Here is an 18,586-nt window from a genome sequence, read left to right on the forward strand (position 1 = left end):
TAGGCGTTCCATCTTCTCTAGAATATGCTTGTGGCTATATTTATAGGAAGTGCAATATGGTAATAAGCCAAGGACTTTTACTTCATTTTCTACATTGGTTTCAATATGGTGATAATGCTCTCGAAGATCCTTAAAGCTCAAAATGCGTTCTTCCGGAACGAGTGAGTATAAGGCTTCCCTTTATAGTAAAATTAGTACCATTGGACAATATAGGGCAGTGCCATGCCCCCACAATCAGGTTAAATAAGCCTGAAAGGTTGTCAGGGGATGATTAAGTATGAAGTTAGCATAGAACCATATTGCTAACTTCCCCACAAAACATACCTAAGCAGGAGTTGATTGTATTAGGCACATGTGGTAATTTTTGTTAATTAACTCTTATTCGAGAATAATAGTGACATCCAAACACCAATCTTAAATCCAAGAACAAAATAAATTATTCATAAAGTAAACCAAATATACACGGGGGTTCAGCCAGTGCGACCTTCCATGTCAAATCTCGCTAGACAAAAATGTGTTAGGTGGAGCAAAATTAGTCTCACATATTGACTATGGGAATAGTACTCTTCAACAACATTGGTAGAAGCACAAAAAAATGCATAACCAATGATCTATTTTGTCATAACTGAATTAGATTTTGCAGGATTAAGGTTTAGGAATACTATCCCTTATTCTTGAAGTTTTAAGTATTAGGTGCTAAGGATCATGCTTCGAGCATGATGCCACCTTTTAGAAAACCTTGATTCTACCATATGTTGTAAAACAAACTTGAAATGAGATTGTGAGAGAGAGACAGACATACCTAAACTTAGGTTCGATAGGCTTCAGCAGAAGCTGGAGGGGTCTGTTCGGTAGGCCTCTGCCAAACCAGAACAATATCGTTCGGTGCACCTCTGCCAAAGCAGAGCATGAAAGTCGGTGCATCCCTGTCGAAGCAGGGCACCACCATTCAGTAGACTCAAGCCAAAACTGAGTCTTCAGGCCAATAGGAAGAATTGGGTGAAAAATATAAAGCCTAAATAAATTGGACCAAAAACATAAGCCCAAAATTGGGAGTGTTATGGGAGTAGGCCAGGGCTACAAGCCTAGTAGTTCAAGATTTGGGCTGCATAAGCAAGCCCAGACACAGAGGCCCAAATGAGGGTGCACTCTAGTGCCTCGCGATGCAGGTGCACTGGGTCACCAGCTATTGGCTAGGATTTGGTGTTACACGGAGCGAAGGACAATGTGTGTGTTACGGGCCGAGATAGGAGTAACAGGGGGCTGTTGCTGGCAAGCCTAATAGAAAATAATTTTTTACTACAAGCCAAGGTAAGCCTAGGCCTAAAAGGAAAAAAGAGTCGTGTGTTTGTCCAACCAGGAATCCTAGCCCTGCTGGGTGAGTTCACCGGGGAAGAAAACCGGAGTCGTCGCTTCTGTTAAGCATTGTAGAAGTAGAAGAAGGAAAAAGAGAATATTATTATCAAGGTTCTAAAAAACGCTAGGCACTAGTCGGGCGGCGGGCTAACGCCTAATGCCTAGGCGACCTAGGCGGATTTAGGTAAATTTCTTGTATATCTTGTAAATAAGTGCACATTAACATATCCAAAAAATTATACTTGTATGAAATTCATGGATAAGATAATAAAAGAATAACAAAATACAAAAAAAAAAAGTATCTAACAAATCCAAAATTTAAAAACACATTAAGCATATATGCCATATAACTTAAAGCATTTTGAATGATTATATCTAATTTAAAAAAAATAAAAGTAATAATATTGGGTTGGATGGTTCATAATAAAGAGAAAATTCTGATGTCAATATGGTGGTTCATAATAATATTTTTTAGAGATCATATTAATTTATGTTGAATTTAAAGAGAAATAAAGGTGTTAAACATGTGGATGTGGAAAGGGCACACCCATAATTACCATTAATTTATGTCAAATATGTGGATGTGAACGCATGGGAACTCTGCTGTCTGCACCAATACTTAATGGTGACATCTTCAACCTGACACACCCATCATTTTTTAGGAGAAAAAACAAGGAACCGAACTGACAGCCTATGGCTTTTTACACAAAGCAAGCAATTTGATGCTGGCTGTCCAAATTTGATTGGAGAGAAACTAAGAAAAAAATTAAATAAGAAGAGTGTGTATAGTGGTCACGTGGTGTGAAAGGAAGAGAGAGAACGTCTTCGTCTTCGTCTTTCCTCTTTCGCCAAACCGAGCGAGAACCAGAAAAATCTGCATTCTTGAAAACATAACAAAATTGAAATTCCTGGACCGCCTAGGCCTAGGCCACTCAGTCGCCCGCCTAGGACGCCCAAGGGCCGCCCAGGCTGTCTCGGCGGCCGCCTAATCCCTATCTCGATTTTGAGTTAATCCCCTCGGCAGGCCACTGCCCAACGCCTAGGCGGCCGCCTAAGCCGATTTTTAGAATACTAATTATTATCACTTCAATTCTTTTCGTGAAAGAAAAAGAGAGTCAAACTCATTTTGGGAATATCGAAGTATGTGTTGAAATTGAGTCCTCTTGTATACTTGACTTTTAATCCAAACGTTCATTTATAAATCTAAATGGTTGTTTGATAACTATTTCTTAATTATATTTTTTTTTTAAAAAGGAAAACCAAAATCTAAAAACTAAAAACTAAAATGGTTATATAAGTCTGTAAAAATTCACCCATTTTGTTTAAGACTATGGTAAAATATGTCATAACCTTTAGATTTTTGATGAAAAAATAACCAAGAGAACAAGATGATCTCGGTCTCTAGGTTTTCTACCTCTAAAATTGTGAACTGACATTTCGATTTGGTTCCTAAATTATTACTTAAGCGAAAGCTAAGTTTCTAAACTAGTCATTAAAATCATTAAAACTGACAATTTCATCCCTACTATAAGATTCAAAGCTAGTCTATCCAATTTTTCATCAATTTAAACCATGTTACTTATAGATGACATACTTTATGGAGTAATACCGTTATTGTCTTGTCAATAAGCCATTAATATTGCATATAAATTACGAATCAAATTGCCAACATACCCTCCAATTTTTCGCCATAACCAAACTTCATATCTCGAACCAAGTCCTAGGAGATTGCTTTAGACCATATATCGCCTTTTTTCATCTGAAAACTTTCCCTTCCTCCCCCTAAGCTCGAAAACCTTGTGTCCTCCCACTTAACTATAGTTAAATTTATAATTTATTTTATAAAAAAATTAAAAAAATTAAAAACTTAAAACATAAATAAAATAAAATAAAAAACCCAACAGTGTCCAAAGCAACCGTCTATATCCCCTAGCCGCCGACCAATTCTTCATCTCTCTTGCTCCCTTTTTCACTGTGTCCCCTCTTTCTTCTCCATTGTTGTTTATTCCATCTTCACCATCAACGGCTCCACAACCATCATGATCATTTTGTACAGTGAGATGGAAATTAGAGGCGCTGGAAGCGACGGCTCCACATCGAGCACATCATTTGGTGGGTAGGCCCACGCACCACTTACCATCTCCCATCGTCGTTTTCGAGAACCGCTGCGAATCTGGCCTTTCTCCCACCTCCACGACATCATTTGGGGCTTGGTGGATAAACCTTCCCTTAATTTTTATTTTTTTTTATTTTTTGGATTTTGGTGTAGAGGGAAGGTGGAACAATGTCGATGCCGCGGAGGGACGCGGGGGTGGCAATAGAAGAGAAGAGGAGGGGACCCGAAAATGGTGGGAGGATTTTAGATTTGGGACGCTCAAATTATATAGAAGGGGAAAATCGCAAGAGATGAAATGGTTGAGATAAAAATATTAATTAAAATTTTTAGAAAAATGCTAAAATGATGATTAAAGTATTATTATAATAAAATATTAATAATAAATGAAAATTTTAATCAGGTTAAGTAAGAGGCAGGTTTAGACCTAGTTTAGTACAGAGATGATTATGAAAAAAGTTGGTATAAAAAAAAAGTTAGGAGCTTTTTTGTGTTTGGTAAACGTTCAGCTTCAGTTTTTTTTCACAGTTTTTGGTGAAAAAAAGTCAAAACAAGAAGCTGCAAAACCCAACTTTGAAAAAATTGATTTTTTTTTAACATCTATTTTACATGAAAGTTTACCAAACACTCTACAACTTTATTTCACAGCCACTTATTCTTAAAGCATAACTTGATCATGAGCGAATTTGTTGATGTTGCAACAGAAACAATTTTGATTTTTACGAAGTACAACAATATCAAACAAGGTGTGTGTTAGGGAGTCGAGAACTTGAGTGAGAGAGAACGTGAATGAAGCAAGCGGCTGGGGAGGATGAGGATGAGGAGTCGGAGTCGGAGCAGGAGAGAAGAAGGGTCCCTTCTCTTTCAAGCGCAGCAGCAGCATCCAGCGCCGCCCCCAAGAAGTTCATTGGCCCTCCCTTTCCCCTTTTCCATCGCCTCCGCAGCCGATTCGATCTCCTCCGCCTTCCAACAATGTCAGTATCTACAATACCAATACCAACAACATTAATAATAGTCTGAGCGCGGTTGTTGCTGGCGGCTGCGGTGGCGTGAAGGGGAAGAAGAAGACCGGAGGAGCCAGGCTTTGGATGCGGTTTGACCGCTTCGGGGGATCAGAGATCGTCGAGTGTGACAAGAATGCTATTATTCGACGCGCTGCCATTCCCGCCCGGGACTTGAGGATTCTCGGCCCTGTCTTCTTCCATTCCTCCAGCATCCTTGGTACTCCTCCTCCCTTTTTTTTCTGATTTTGTCAATTACCTTACTTTATATGTGAATTCTCTTCTGGGTTTTGCAAATTTTATTAAGCATTGCAGCTGCATTAGGGTTAGGGTTACTTTATTTGCTGGTTTTTTTATTGTGTAGCCATAGCAGACCATGATGACCAATGGAAATATGTTTTCTCATTTCAATTGCAGCTAGGGAAAAGGCCATGGTGGTTAATTTAGAGTTTATAAAGGCTATAGTTACAGCGGAAGAGCTTTTGTTGCTTGATCCTCTTCGGCAGGAGGTTCTTCCATTTGCGGATCAGCTAAGGCAACAACTTCCTCAGAAAAGGCAATCCAGGATAGAAGAAGCAAGTCCACTTGATGAACAAGTTAGTGGAATGAATGTTTCAACCGGAAGGCAATGGTTACCTGTTCCTGAAGCCGTTGAAGGTGTGCAGTGTGATCTCCCATTTGTGTTTCAGGTTCTGGAGATTGCATTAGAAGTTGTCTGTACATACTTGAATTCTAGTGTAGCAGACCTTGAGAGAGAAGCCTACCCTGTTTTAGATGAACTGGTTAGAAATGTTAGCACCAAAAACCTTGAACTTGTGAGGAGTTTGAAAAGCATTCTTACACGTTTGCTTGCACGTGTACAGAAGGTATGTTTGCTTAACCCTTCTTCTTGAGGGATATCATTTGTCATTATTCATATTTTTTCAGATGATTTGCTATGTTGCATGTCTAATTTCAATTCTTTCGGGCATTAATAACCTGACGCAACTTGGACTTAAAATGTTTGTCATTTGATAGTTTTTGTGATATTTTAATTTGTTTTGAAAACTGAAAAAGGTTTTAGAAGCCACTGGTGCCGTAAATAATTTAACACTATCCAATATGAATATAAAGCAGTAAATCCCAGATTGACATAAATAACCTCATTAAGTGTCTCCACAGAATCTGCTTCAAGAATATTTCATGAATTAGGAACTGAAACAAACAGATACATCAATATGTCAAAGATAGAAATTTGTAGTGGTAGTGCGCTCGTGAAATGTCATTCATGTCACTAATAAAAGCATCTTTACGTTCATTCAGCATATATTTCTGGTCACCTAGTCACATCTGGTTGGTTGTCTGGGCTAGATGCTATGGTTGTTTGGCTCACTGAATAATTTGATTATAGTTGAGAGCCATTGTCATCAGCTCTTGTTTTTTTGGTGCGTGGGATTGAATTTATGTGGTGCATGGGTTTGAGTGTTTAGCTGTTTCCAGATTGTGCAGAGTACAAAGAGAAGTTGATACTCTTTACTATTTGACAATATGCTACAAAAAGTTTCTGTAAAATGGGGACTCAGCATACATGTTTTATCTGTATGCCACTATTTAATATTTTTATTTTTATTTCTTTTTGAGTTAAACAAATCCGTTGTCGTCCAGCGGTTAGGATATCTGGCTTTCACCCAGGAGACCCGGGTTCGATTCCCGGCAACGGAACTTTTGTGTATTTAACACAATACGTTGAAATGAAGGAAAGCTTATTTATTGATATCCCCGATAAGCTACAAATATGTACATATACATGAGTCAAAATAAGCACACAAGAGGGAGCCTTCACAAAGGTTGCTTAGGAGAAGTCTCAGCAGTCGGTAGAGCCCCAGAAAGAGAAGGCACCGGAGGGGGATCATTTGGAGCCTCAGTACTGGACAGAACCCTAGAAGGAGGAGGCATCAGAGGTTGATCATTTGGAGCTTCATTACGCGGTACAGCCCCAGAAGACGAAGGCAATAAATGCCTTTGGAACAAACCCACAAATCTCTGATGATCAAGTAAAACCTGGCCATCAGTTTCCTTCATCTGGTCAAGCTTCCTCTTCATGTTTGTAGCATAGTCATGTGCGAGCCGGTGCAACTGTTTATTCTCATGCTTGAGCCCTCTAATCTCCTGTTTGAGACTCATCACTTCAGCCGCCAATGATTCAACTTGGCGGGTTCGAGCAAATAGGCGTTGGGCCATATTAGACACAGAACCTGCACACTGAACACTGAGAGCCAGCGAATCCTTCACAGCTAACTCATCAGACCGTTTGGAAAGTAGTCTGTTATCTTTGGGAGTGAGAAGGTTCCTGGCCACCACCGCAGCGGTCATATCATTCTTCATCACGGAATCCCCAACGGTAAGAGGACCAGTAGGGGAGACGAAGGATGGGCGCCATATGTTGTCTGGAGAAGGCGGGGCTGCCTCTTCAACAAGGTTCAAGTCAAAACGACGGTCGGAGGGGCCAGACATTTTCAAAGGTGTTGAAGAGAGAAGAGGTCGGACAAATCAAGATCTTAGAAGTGCAAGAATGAAGCTTCTACTGGTGGAGATTCAAGTGTGCTTTGGAACTTAATGCCAGCCCCTATAAAAATCTGCACTCGACGAAGCTTCAGAAATCGAAGAGGCGCCTGCTCAGAAATCGAAGAGGCGTTTGCTTTCTCAAAAGCTGGGCTGCTTAGAGATCACGAGGGTTGATCTCAGAAATCGAAGAGGCGTTTGCTTTCTCAAAAGTTGGGCTGCTCAAAGACCACGAAGGCCGATCTCAAAAATCGAAGAGGTGCTCGCTTTCTCAAAAGCTGGGCTCCCCAGAGACCACGAGGGCCGATCTCAGAAATCGAAGAGGCACCTACTTTTCCAGCCTTTTCCAGCCTTGTCAGCACCTGTCACACGCACACTCAGTTTTGCGGAAATTATGGGCATTCTGTTAAAGACTTCTGGGGAAGTAGAAAACACATGAATCTTACTGTTCAATCACCCACTTCCCACACGCAACAATAGCTCATGGGTACCACAGATAACTTTGCCAAAGTTCTCTGCCAAAGTTGAGCACGTGAAGCTTGCAGCTCCCACTACATCGCTCTGACCAAGAAAGGTAAAAGAATAGCAAAGAAACAGCACTAACAAAGTTTAGACCCATAAATTTTGAAGGTCTAGCTACCATATTATTACCCACAAGGGTAAAGGAACAGTACCACTGCTGGATAATTGGAAAGTCCCTGTGTGTCAACCTCTGTGCTTCGTGGCAAGGTAGACTAGCAAACATGCCCAACCTTTACTCACATTCGAGAAAACACTCCCAATAAGATTGCTTGCTCCAAAATCGAAGAGGCACCGTCCTCCGAATCTCAAGAGCCAGACTCCCAACATGACTACTTTCTTAAAAATCGAAGAGAGGGTAAAGGAACAGTACCATTGCTGGATAATTGGAAAGTCCCTGTGTGTCAACCTCTGTGCTTCGTGGCAAGGTAGACTAGCAAACATGCCCAACCTTTACTCACATTCGAGAAAACACTCCCAACAAGATTGCTTGCTCCAAAATCGAAGAGGCACCGCCCTCCGAATCTCGAGAGCCAGACTCCCAACATGATTACTTTCTCAAAAATCGAAGAGACACTGCTCCCCGAATCTCGAGAGCCAGACCCCCAGCATGATTGCTTGCTCAAAAATCGATGAGGCATCGTTCTCCGAATCAATCGAAGAGGCGCTCGCTTTCTCAAAAGCTGGGCTGCTCAGAGACCACGAGGGCCGATCTCAGAAATCGAAGAGGCACCTACTTTTCTAGCCTTGTCAGCACCTGTCACACGCACACTCAGCTTTGCAGAAATTATGGGCATTCTGTCGAAGACTTCTGGTGAAGTAGAAAGCACATGAATCTTACTGTTCAATCACCCATTTCCCACACGCAACAATAGCTCATGGGTACCACAAATAACTTTGCCAAAGTTCTCTGCCAAAGTTGAGCACGTGAAGCTTGCAGCTCCCACTACATCGCTCTGACCAAGAAAGGTAAAAGAATAGCAAAGAAACAGCACTAACAAAAGTTTAGACACATAAATTTTGAAGGTCTAGCTACCATATTATTACCCACAACTGTAAAGGAACAGTACCACTGCTGGATAATTGGAAAGTCCCTGTGTGTCAACCTCTGTGCTTCGTGGCAAGGTAGACTAGCAAACATGCCCAACCTTTACTCACATTCGAGAAAACACTCCCAATAAGATTGCTTGCCCCAAAATCGAAGAGGCACCGTCCTCCGAATCTCGAGAGCCAGACTCCCAACATGACTACTTTCTCAAAATCGAAGAGAGGGTAAAGGAACAGTACCATTGCTGGATAATTGGAAAGTCCCTATGTGTCAACCTTTGTGCTTCGTGGCAAGGTAGACTAGCAAACATGCCCAACCTTTACTCACATTCGAGACAACACTCCCAACAAGATTGCTTGCTCCAAAATCAAAGAGGCACCGCCCTCCGAATCTCGAGAGCCAGACTCCCAACATGATTACTTCCTCAAAAATCGAAGAGACACTGCTCTCCGAATCTCGAGAGTCATACCCCCAGCATGATTGCTTTCTCAAAAATCGAAGAGGCATCGTTCTCCGAATCTCGAGAGCCAGATACCACAGACCACTTTTTCAAAGTGCTCTGACAGAGTTAAAACATGTGAAACTGGCAGCTCCCACTACCGTGCTATGACCAAGCAGGGTAAAGGAATAGCATTACTACTTGTTGTTAGGGAGACTCCTATATATGTCGACCTCCATCCCCAACGGACAGGCAGACCTGCAAAAATGCTCAACCCTTCATCATATCTGAGAGGGCACTTCCAACGAAGCCTTTCGAAATATTCAGCTTTCTTTCCCCCCGATAATACCTCTGCAAACAAGCTATACTAGAGCAAGAATATCTCATATCATCAGGGTTAAAAGCAAGAGTATCCCATATCATGCTTTTTCCCTGTCTTTTCTTTTGGCCTTGTTTTTACCTGCAAGACAAGGAGAAAAAGAGCAATCAGTCAGCACTTGGAATCAAGCTTCCAGCCAGGAACTGACTGCCTGGAACCCCTTACCTGATTACTTACCTGGCATTGCTCTCGAGTACTCATCTTCAACATCTCATGTTTCCAGGGAAGATTCCGCATCTGCTTGAGGAACAGATAGGGCAAGTGCGAAGGATACAAGGAAGCATGTGGAGACAAGCGTAACAGCACACGTGCCGATACATTCATTACTCTGTCAAAAGCAAAAGTATCCCATATCAGCAGGGTGGAACGTACTCTAGATTTGATGGACTTGTTTTGACCCTCAAATTCTTCAGTCGGCCTTATACTCTGGAGGAAACCAGAAAACCCTCCAGCTCAGTTCAAGAATAAGCCTGTGGAAAGTTACTTCTTCAAAAGCAAAAGTATCTCATATCATCTCTTCTCATTTTTCTTCTCTTTATCCTTCATGCTGCTGCAAGATGGGGAGAAGGTGAACAATCAGTCGGAGCTCTGATTGCTTACCTTGTCTGTCACCTCTTTCAGCAGACCCCCTAGCTCGGCGACTTGGGGGACTCCTACTACATGGTTTGTATCGCGCTTGACCAAGCCTGAAACTACAAGTAAGCTTCAAGTGAAATTGATACATTACCTTGTGCATCTCCACCAGTTAAAGATACCACCCCTGGATGGAGGAAGAGTACTTCCAGAGAAGATGCCACATCTACCTATGAGACAGATAAGGCAAGTCAAGACGACACCACACTCCGATACTTAGAAGTTTCGTGATTACGAGATCATTCTCCCACAATATTTCCTAATGTCATTTGTACTAAATCATTCACTTGTACTCACTAAATGAGAGCTTGAACCTATGTACTTGTGTAAACCCTTCACAATTAATGAGAACTCTTCTATTCCGTGGACGTAGCCAATCTGGGTGAACCACGTACATCTTGTGTTTGCTTTCCTATCTCTATCCATTTATATACTTATCCACACTAATGACCGGAGCAATCTAGCGAAGATCACAAAAAGCGATCGTTTTCGCTACCTAGGATCTATCTTGCAAGAGAACGGAGAATTAGATGGAGATCTCAACCATAGAATACGAGCTGGATGGAAAGAGTGCATCCGGCGTGTTGTGTGACCGTCGTAGGCCACTGAAGCTCAAGGGAAAATTTTATAGGACGGCAATAAGGCTAGCGATGTTGTATGACACAGAATGTTGGGTGGTGAAGCATCAACACGTACACAAAATGGGTGTAGCGGAGATGAGGGTGCTTCGTGGGATGTGTGGGCACACGAGAAAGGATAAGATTGGGAATGAGGATATCCGAGGTAAAGTAGGAGTAGCCGAAATTGTAGGAAATATGAGAGAAAATCGGCTCCGGTGATTTTGAACATGTGCAAAGAAGGCCGACTGACGCTCCGGTTCGAAGATGTGACTACGGGACAGAGGTTCAGGGCCGAAGGGGTAGAGGAAGACCTAGGACAACTTTGGAAGAGACTCTAAGAAAAGACTTAGAGTACTTGGATCTAACGGAGGACATGACACAAAACCGAGCGCAATGGCGTTCTAGGATTCATATAGCCGACCCCACTTAGTGGGAAAAGGCTTTGTTGTTGTTGTTGTTGTTGTTATTTCTTTTTGAGTTAGAAGCATGTGTCTGTCTGATTTCAGGTGAGGGATGAACTCGAACATTTGTTGGATGACAATGAAGATATGGCACATTTATATTTAACAATGAAATGGATGCAGAATCAACAGCCTGAGGCTTTGTTGGGGCGTTCTGCTTCAAATAGCATCTCTGCACCCTATTTACGTCGGCTTAGTTCCAACAGAAGTGGGAGCTTGGTAAACAGTAACAATATGGATTACGATGACGTAGAAGATCTAGAGATGCTGCTTGAGGCATATTTTATGCAACTGGATGGAACCCGTAACAAAATATTATCTGTGAGTGCTAATTGTTATGATCTACTATAACCACTTTATACTAAAGAAATTGACTATTAAGTTCAGTTTACACAAAAACTTCTTAAAGGATCTCGTCCTGGAGAACTTAACCTTTTACAAAACAATATTAAATATCATTTTTCACCGTTAGCTTGCGTTTTAATGCAGGTACATCAACTTTGATTCAGTTCCAGATAACGAATTTTAGGTTAGATTTCTAAATGTTGCTTATTTTCTGTGCGAAGTTCTGTGGTTGCACTTGCTCCTGGAATAATTTGGAGGCTTTGGAGACCTCTTGTGGGTTTCCAGTTGGAACTAATTTCGCTATCATTGGTACATCCATGTTACATCTATGTTGCAAGTGTGCAACTTCAAGTGCATCCATACAATTATACACAAATGCATAAAACTTACATGCAAGCACATCACATTAATATACTACAAGTGTGCAACTTCCTTGGGACTGCTTATCTCTTCTTAGCGAATATCATTCTTTGGTGTGCAAGGGAAAGAAGGCCAGGGTGATGTGGCGTTACCTGGTCTTGGTGGTGATATGGGTGGTTTGGATGGAGAGAAACAGGAGAATTCTTAAGCTGACGATGGATTGTGTTTTGAGGAGCTTTGGGACAGAATTTGTTTTCAGTAAGCGCTTCGGGGCACCAGGATCCTCGCCGGATCCATTCTCTAGGGATCCTGTGATCCTGTCCGTTCATCGTATATCGTGCTGTCCGTTTTTGTTAGTTACTATTTACATCTGAATTTTAAATTTTAAATTTTAAATGATTTATGACCGCACGATATACGATCAACGGACAAGATTGCGGGATCCCTAGGGAATGGATCCGACGAGGATCCTGGTCCCGCTTCGGGCTTTTGTTTCCTCGGAGTTCAGAGATACCCCTTTATCCCTAATTTGGATTGATTGGAAGGCTGCAAAAAACAAAAAAACAAAAAAAAATTAAAGAAATGTTTCCAAAATCATGGCAAAAATTGACTGTAGAAGATCAAACAACAAATGTAAATAGTAGTATTTAGATCAATAAAAAATGGAATGCATGAAGGAATTATCTTAAATTCAGAGGCTCGAATTCAATAAGCCGAAAGAACAAAAATGCAGCTGGATCAAAGTTTGTTCTGTTGCATAAACCAAACAGATTCTAGTTCCAACTCAAATTTTCCAACAGAGTGGAGCTCAAGAAACCAAAACCTTCTTTCAATGGCAAGGTATCAAAAGCCTTCTTTTTCACTCATAAAGCTTTAACCACCACCTCAAATTCTCCAAAAAAAACCCAAATCCATTTCCAAGTTCAAATATACACTAAAAACAGAATATTTTATAGATAACTCGCATACTGGGGAGGTCGAAGAGAGCATCTAAACCGAATTCTTTTTAAGTTGCAGCCCCTTTTAAGTCTTCAAACTATTTTCCTTGAGTTGCATATTCACCAAGGCTGCACTGCATCCATCAGTGTTCTAGTCTCCTGTAAAAGCAACATATGAGTTTTCCTAACTTCAAAAATACAACCAACAGAGTCAAAAGTCTTGATATGCATTATGAGAAGAAACCATCATTGAATCTGTGTGCAATATATGCATTTGTGGGTGTTTAGTGTTTATCCGAGTCCACCATTGTTTGTGCTATGAGTATTTAGGAGTGCGAGTGCGTGTGTGTACTTGTCGCCAAAAAAATTAAGATTTTACTTTTAGTCGATCAATCAAAATTCATCCAAATACCACTTGGTTTTGGGAATCCTAGTATTCTCCCAATGTTTAAGATTTAATATTCATTTTTTATCAGCTTAAAGATTTTTTCTATCAATTGATCATTGGTCCAACGAAACTCCACATTCGTTGCAACCCCAAAGGTAAAATACCCCTCCTGGCGTAATACCAACACACTAATAAACATGGTATTAAAATATGTGTCTCAATACATCATATTTGCTACTGCCATTGATAGGGAGATTAATAACAGACCTCTCGCAATGTTATCGTGTCATAGTAATAATTTATTTACTTCTTTTATTGTAACCAAACCTATACCAGTGCATATGCTTCCTAGGAGGTTCAACGTGAGAGCTTGATAAATTGATGAAAAGGATTGGAACAAAAGTAATTTTAGTGCCTTCTTCTTCATTGTGGCTACCGACGAATCTTCGCGATTTCCATTTAGGAGGAAGATATGTAGAGCTTTGGATTTTATTGATGCTCGGGTGTTCTCACCACCTTCTTGCCTCAAATTGGCCTTGTTGCCTCTGTTGCTCGTGGGTTGTTTCCTGCGAGCTTCCTTCAATTCGTGGTGCCGATCTTCGATATGCTCTTTGGAGGTTGTTGATGTTTTCTTTTTATCCACTTTGGGGGCTCAATTTGGCATGATTTCAGGCAACTAGTTCGAGTTTGGTGGTCCTTTGATGGCAGCAGCGGCAGAGGATGTAGGCTGCTTAGGTTTTTTTTGTTTTTTGTTGGGCTTGATTTCGTTGTACTTTGGAGGTTCATACTTTTGTTGTTGTGTTTGTATTGTGTGGGCCTCTTTCTTATAAATGTGTATTGTTGTTAATAAAAAAGCAGCCCATTGACAAAATAAATAAAATAATAATAATATTTTAAAATAGAGATTACAAATTGATATACACGTAGTAAAAGAATCAGTGTCAATTTCTCCATGTTATAGCCATTCCACATAACAAATCGTCGGCAAACAAAATCAGTTTTAGTTTTTTGAATTAAAGAAAAAGCCAAAAAACATTTTAGAGAGTCCATTAGCAAGTCAAAATCATAATAGCCATAGCAGACAAACCCAGAAAAAAGATAGAAACAAATAAAATCATTCAGATTTTATATACGGTTGGTTTCTCAAGTAGTGTTTACATATTCATTCAGATTATGCATGTATTAGGGCGTTTTAAGCAGAACGGTAGTATAGTATTCAGAATTTATATTCAAATGAACTTCTTACTATTCTACTTAAAACACCATCTACTCAAAACTAAGTGAAAATTGCATCATTTTTATAAAACATTGAAAAACATATGAACTCATGCCCAACTTTGATTAATTTGACATTAATAGTTGGCCAATTCAACATTCAGAGTTGATAGAAGAGTATATAACAACATTGGAAAACATATGAACATGTCCACCTATTATCATATCCGACATTGCAGTTGATTAATCTCACATAAATTCACATCAAAAGAACCATAAATTTGATGAAGGATTGTCAAAAAACCCACAATTTAAACGAAAAAAAACCCACAAATTTAAACCAAAAATTCTATAAAATCATGAGAAGTTTAATAAAGTCCAATTATATTAATCACAAATTTGATCATACAAATCTTCACATCCGATAAGTTTAGAAGGTACATCGTATCTCTACAAGCCAAGGCTCAAATTTCCTTGCTGCCGCCTTCATTCGATGAGTTCTGATTCAAGCAGTCACATACATCATAATAAGTTGATGTATTCAATGGGAATGAACTTATCAGAAATTATGAAACCAATTGAACACGTATAATGTAATGTCCGCAATTAAATAATGAGCATGAAAAAATGACTAACAGGGCAACACAAACTGCTCAACTTATGAATTAAAGCATCCAATATTTAGAAAATAATTGAGAATTTTCATGGTCAAATTAATAAGGAAAATTATGATTAAAGAAACTCGATTGTTTCAACTGCTAATTCTGACCAAGCACCAGTAGTTCAACATATTGCTTATGATGAAAATTATTATATATCAGTGGTGCAAATTAGCAAGGTAATAATGCCTTCAAATTTAAATTCACCAATTTCATAACCTTCTCCATCAGTACCTTCACCTTCTCTGTCAATAGCTTCACCTTCTTTGTCAATAACTTCACCTTGTTCGTCAGTACCTCACCTTCTCCACCCCCTCCTCCTTCATCACCTACTTCATCAACTCTCAATATCACCAAAATTCTAAGGGGGGGTGTATTCAATTGGGAATTTGAGAGATTTTAATGAATTTATAAATCCATGGATTTTTATGGACTCTAATTGATTTGTAGAGATTCCATGTAAAATTTTGATTCAATTCCCTCAAAATCTCTTGGGGAGAGGTGAGATTTATGCTTAAAATACACTACAAAATCTCTCCAATTTCCTCTAATTCCTCATCTTTTTCAAATTCTTTAAAATCAAATTCTAATTGAATACACTTGGAATGTTATAAACTTATTTAAAATTTTAATTAAATACACCCGGATTTCTAAGGATTTTAATAAACTATCTAAAATCCTGATTGAATACACATTGAATTTCAAATAATCACTTAAATTCCTGATTGAATACCCTTAGATTCATTAAAAGAATTAAAATCCATCAAAATCCCAATTGATACCCCCTACACGACTATCCAGATTTTATACTAATTTTTTTATTTGCCCTGAAATAGGAAAAAAACCAAAACAGTGATCTGTTTTCTCAAGCATATATGCTTGCTGAGACATCTTTTTTTAATTTTTTTTTTGTGACTTGTTGAAGGTCCTGATCATTTGTAATCGTTGAGGACAACTTATATTGCACGCTACAATTGTTGCTAAGAATATGTCCTAGTACTTTAAGTATCATAATACAATTTTTAAAAATATTTTATTTTAAGTTTTTAACTAATTGTATCATAACACTAGTTTGCATATTATGTGGCCTCATATGCTAATAAAAGGATTTGGATCCTCTCCTGAGCCTAAAGAGAGGATCCTCCTGATCAAGAAGTGTGAGCCGTTGGATGAAAATCCAATAGTTATAATTATTATAACTTTAAAATGACTCCCTTATTTGTAGCCATTTATACCACGTAATATGCAAACTAGTGTTATGAAGGGGAAGAAGGACGGAGGAGCCAGGCTTTGGATGCGGTTTGACCACTTTGGGGGCTCAAATCTCATCGAGTGTGACAAGAACGCTATTATTCGACGCGCTGCCATTCCCGCCCGGGACTTGAGGATTCTCGAGCCGGTCATCTCCCATTCCTCCAGCATCCTTGGTACTCGTCCTCCTCCCCTTTTTTTTATTTTATTTTGTCAATTATCTTACTTTATATGTGAATTCTCTTCTGGATCAAGGTATGCTCTTCAATCAAATATTAGAAATACTGACCCACAGAATTCTTGTTTGGGTTTCTTAAGCCCACTAAGAACAAGTCTACTGGATGGTGGAAGGCAAGGGCAAGGGCCCAAAAGATGCCCTTTGTGAAGTTTCAGATTCTCATTAACGTTAGGGTAAACTTTACAAGGCTTTATATACTAAGGTCATCTCCAATAGAGGGCTAGTCAGAGGGCTCGTTTTAGCCATCTGGCCCTCCAAGATATTAATATTTTAATGAACAGTACATGGTCATATTTGCATACATCTCCAATCGAGGGCCAAAGGGTCATAGGGCTCATTTTAACCCTGTCACAAAAAACCGTCTCCAACCGAGGGTCAAAGGGCCAAACATAATTTATTATTTAAATTTAAAAACTACAACAACTTAAATTCAAATCCAACAACTTAAATTTTGTGAGGAATGGTGAATGAATGGTTTAGGTATTTATAGGAAAAAAATTAGAATTTTTTAGAATTTAAAAAAAAAGGCCCAAAAAACCTTAAAAAATATATATATATATATATATATATATATTTGAATCCAACGGTAACGCAAACTAGTCGTTGGATTCAAATTTCTTTTTAAGCATTCCTGTTGGTTATAACCGACATGATTAATGTTTTTTCTGGCTAGCCAACCCTCCAGCCCTTTGGCCCTTTCAGATTCTGTGGGGCCCTCTCAGATTCCACGAGCCACCTGGCCTAGCTCTCGGTTGGAAACAGTTTCAGGCTATTTTCGATCATCTGGCCCTCTGGACCTTTTGGTTGAAGATGGCCTAAGGGCGTGTTTACCAAACCGGAATGAAAGTGTGGGAAACGGAATTGCACGAATTCCAAGTTATTCAAGCATTTACCAAACCGTAGGGAATCAACATTCACGTGGGACCCATCCAAAATACGGAATACAATTCCTTAAATTCTCGGAATTTGATTCTCAATTTGGAGGTGGGAATTGAGTTCTTGGAAATAGATTCATCAGGGATCCAAGTTTTCTACCAATAGTGTCCATATGCTTTTTTGGTAAACCCAAATACCCCTCACAATTTCACCTCCCCAGTTCCATGACCAGTCTATAGACCCATCTCTCTTCTCCCCAAACCCACCAATTCCTAACGGATGAGCTTCGACTCCGGTGAAATCCCGACCCCATTCTCCTTGCCCTGTCGCCGCAAACTAGCAGACTATCCAAAACCCATGCATGAACTCACAAATAGAGGGGAAAATGTGTGGCGTGGCCGCATGGTCATCTTAAGACTAAGAACAGGGGGTGGGGAGGAGCTGGGTTTGGGATGTAGGGGGGAGAATATTGTTTTTTGGGTTTTTTTTTTTGTGATTTTATATTTTTATAAATTTGTTAATTATTTATTTTGCTAAATAGTTCTGTTTTCATATAGCTAATTGGATTTTATGAGCATACTTATCAAAATTAACCATTAACTGGCATATAAAAATATTATTTATAACAAGGGCAGTTTAGTAATCAAATGGGTTTCAATTCCGGTTCATGTGAGTTAGTAAACAACTTTTATGTAATCAACATCATTTTTACTCTGATTCCAGATAGTTTAGTAAACAGCTTCAACATGAATCCAATTTTGATTCCACCCCATTCCATCTTCTCCTCAATTCAATTCCTCCTACTCTGATTACGGATTAGTAAAAAGCCATAAGAGGTCTGCAAAACATAGGAGTCTTGAAGCAGCTATACAATTAAATGCAAATTACAAATAAATGATAATAGCTCATCCTAATTGCCTTTGTGATATAAACCCCATCCTGACTACCCTTGTCTACACCCTCCAACCCATTTAACAACGAGTACGGCTCCTCTCTAGATCTAAAAAAACTAAGACTAAAGATTAAATGATCCAGACCGTTGAAATTTGATTTAACAACTACAAACAGGGGACTCCCTCTAAAAATTATAATAATTGTAGTTGGTGGATAAATTTCAACGGTCCGAATCATTTGATCCTTAATTTCAGTTTTTTTAGATCTAGGGATGATTTGTACTCTTTAACAACCTCGAACGGTCCAATTTTA

General features: G+C 39.4%; 1 protein-coding gene and 1 non-coding gene across 2 annotated transcripts; both read left to right on the forward strand.

The window, feature by feature from the left end:
- The first annotated feature begins 3,640 nt into the window (after window positions 1-3,640).
- LOC114821667 (magnesium transporter MRS2-4-like) lies at window positions 3,641-11,875 on the forward strand. The gene is made up of 5 exons (XM_070813062.1): window positions 3,641-3,704; window positions 4,292-4,690; window positions 4,888-5,336; window positions 11,156-11,431; window positions 11,600-11,875. The coding sequence occupies exons 1-5, from the start codon at window positions 3,641-3,643 to the stop codon at window positions 11,612-11,614; spliced, it is 1,203 nt and encodes a 400-aa protein (XP_070669163.1). The 3' UTR covers window positions 11,615-11,875.
- TRNAE-UUC (transfer RNA glutamic acid (anticodon UUC)) lies at window positions 6,100-6,171 on the forward strand. Its single transcript has one exon. It is a non-coding gene; the product is annotated as a tRNA-Glu (tRNA).
- Window positions 11,876-18,586: the final 6,711 nt, after the last annotated feature.

This window comes from Malus domestica, chromosome 15 (genome assembly GCF_042453785.1).
Source record: "Malus domestica chromosome 15, GDT2T_hap1".
Classification (NCBI taxonomy): Eukaryota; Viridiplantae; Streptophyta; class Magnoliopsida; order Rosales; family Rosaceae; genus Malus; species Malus domestica.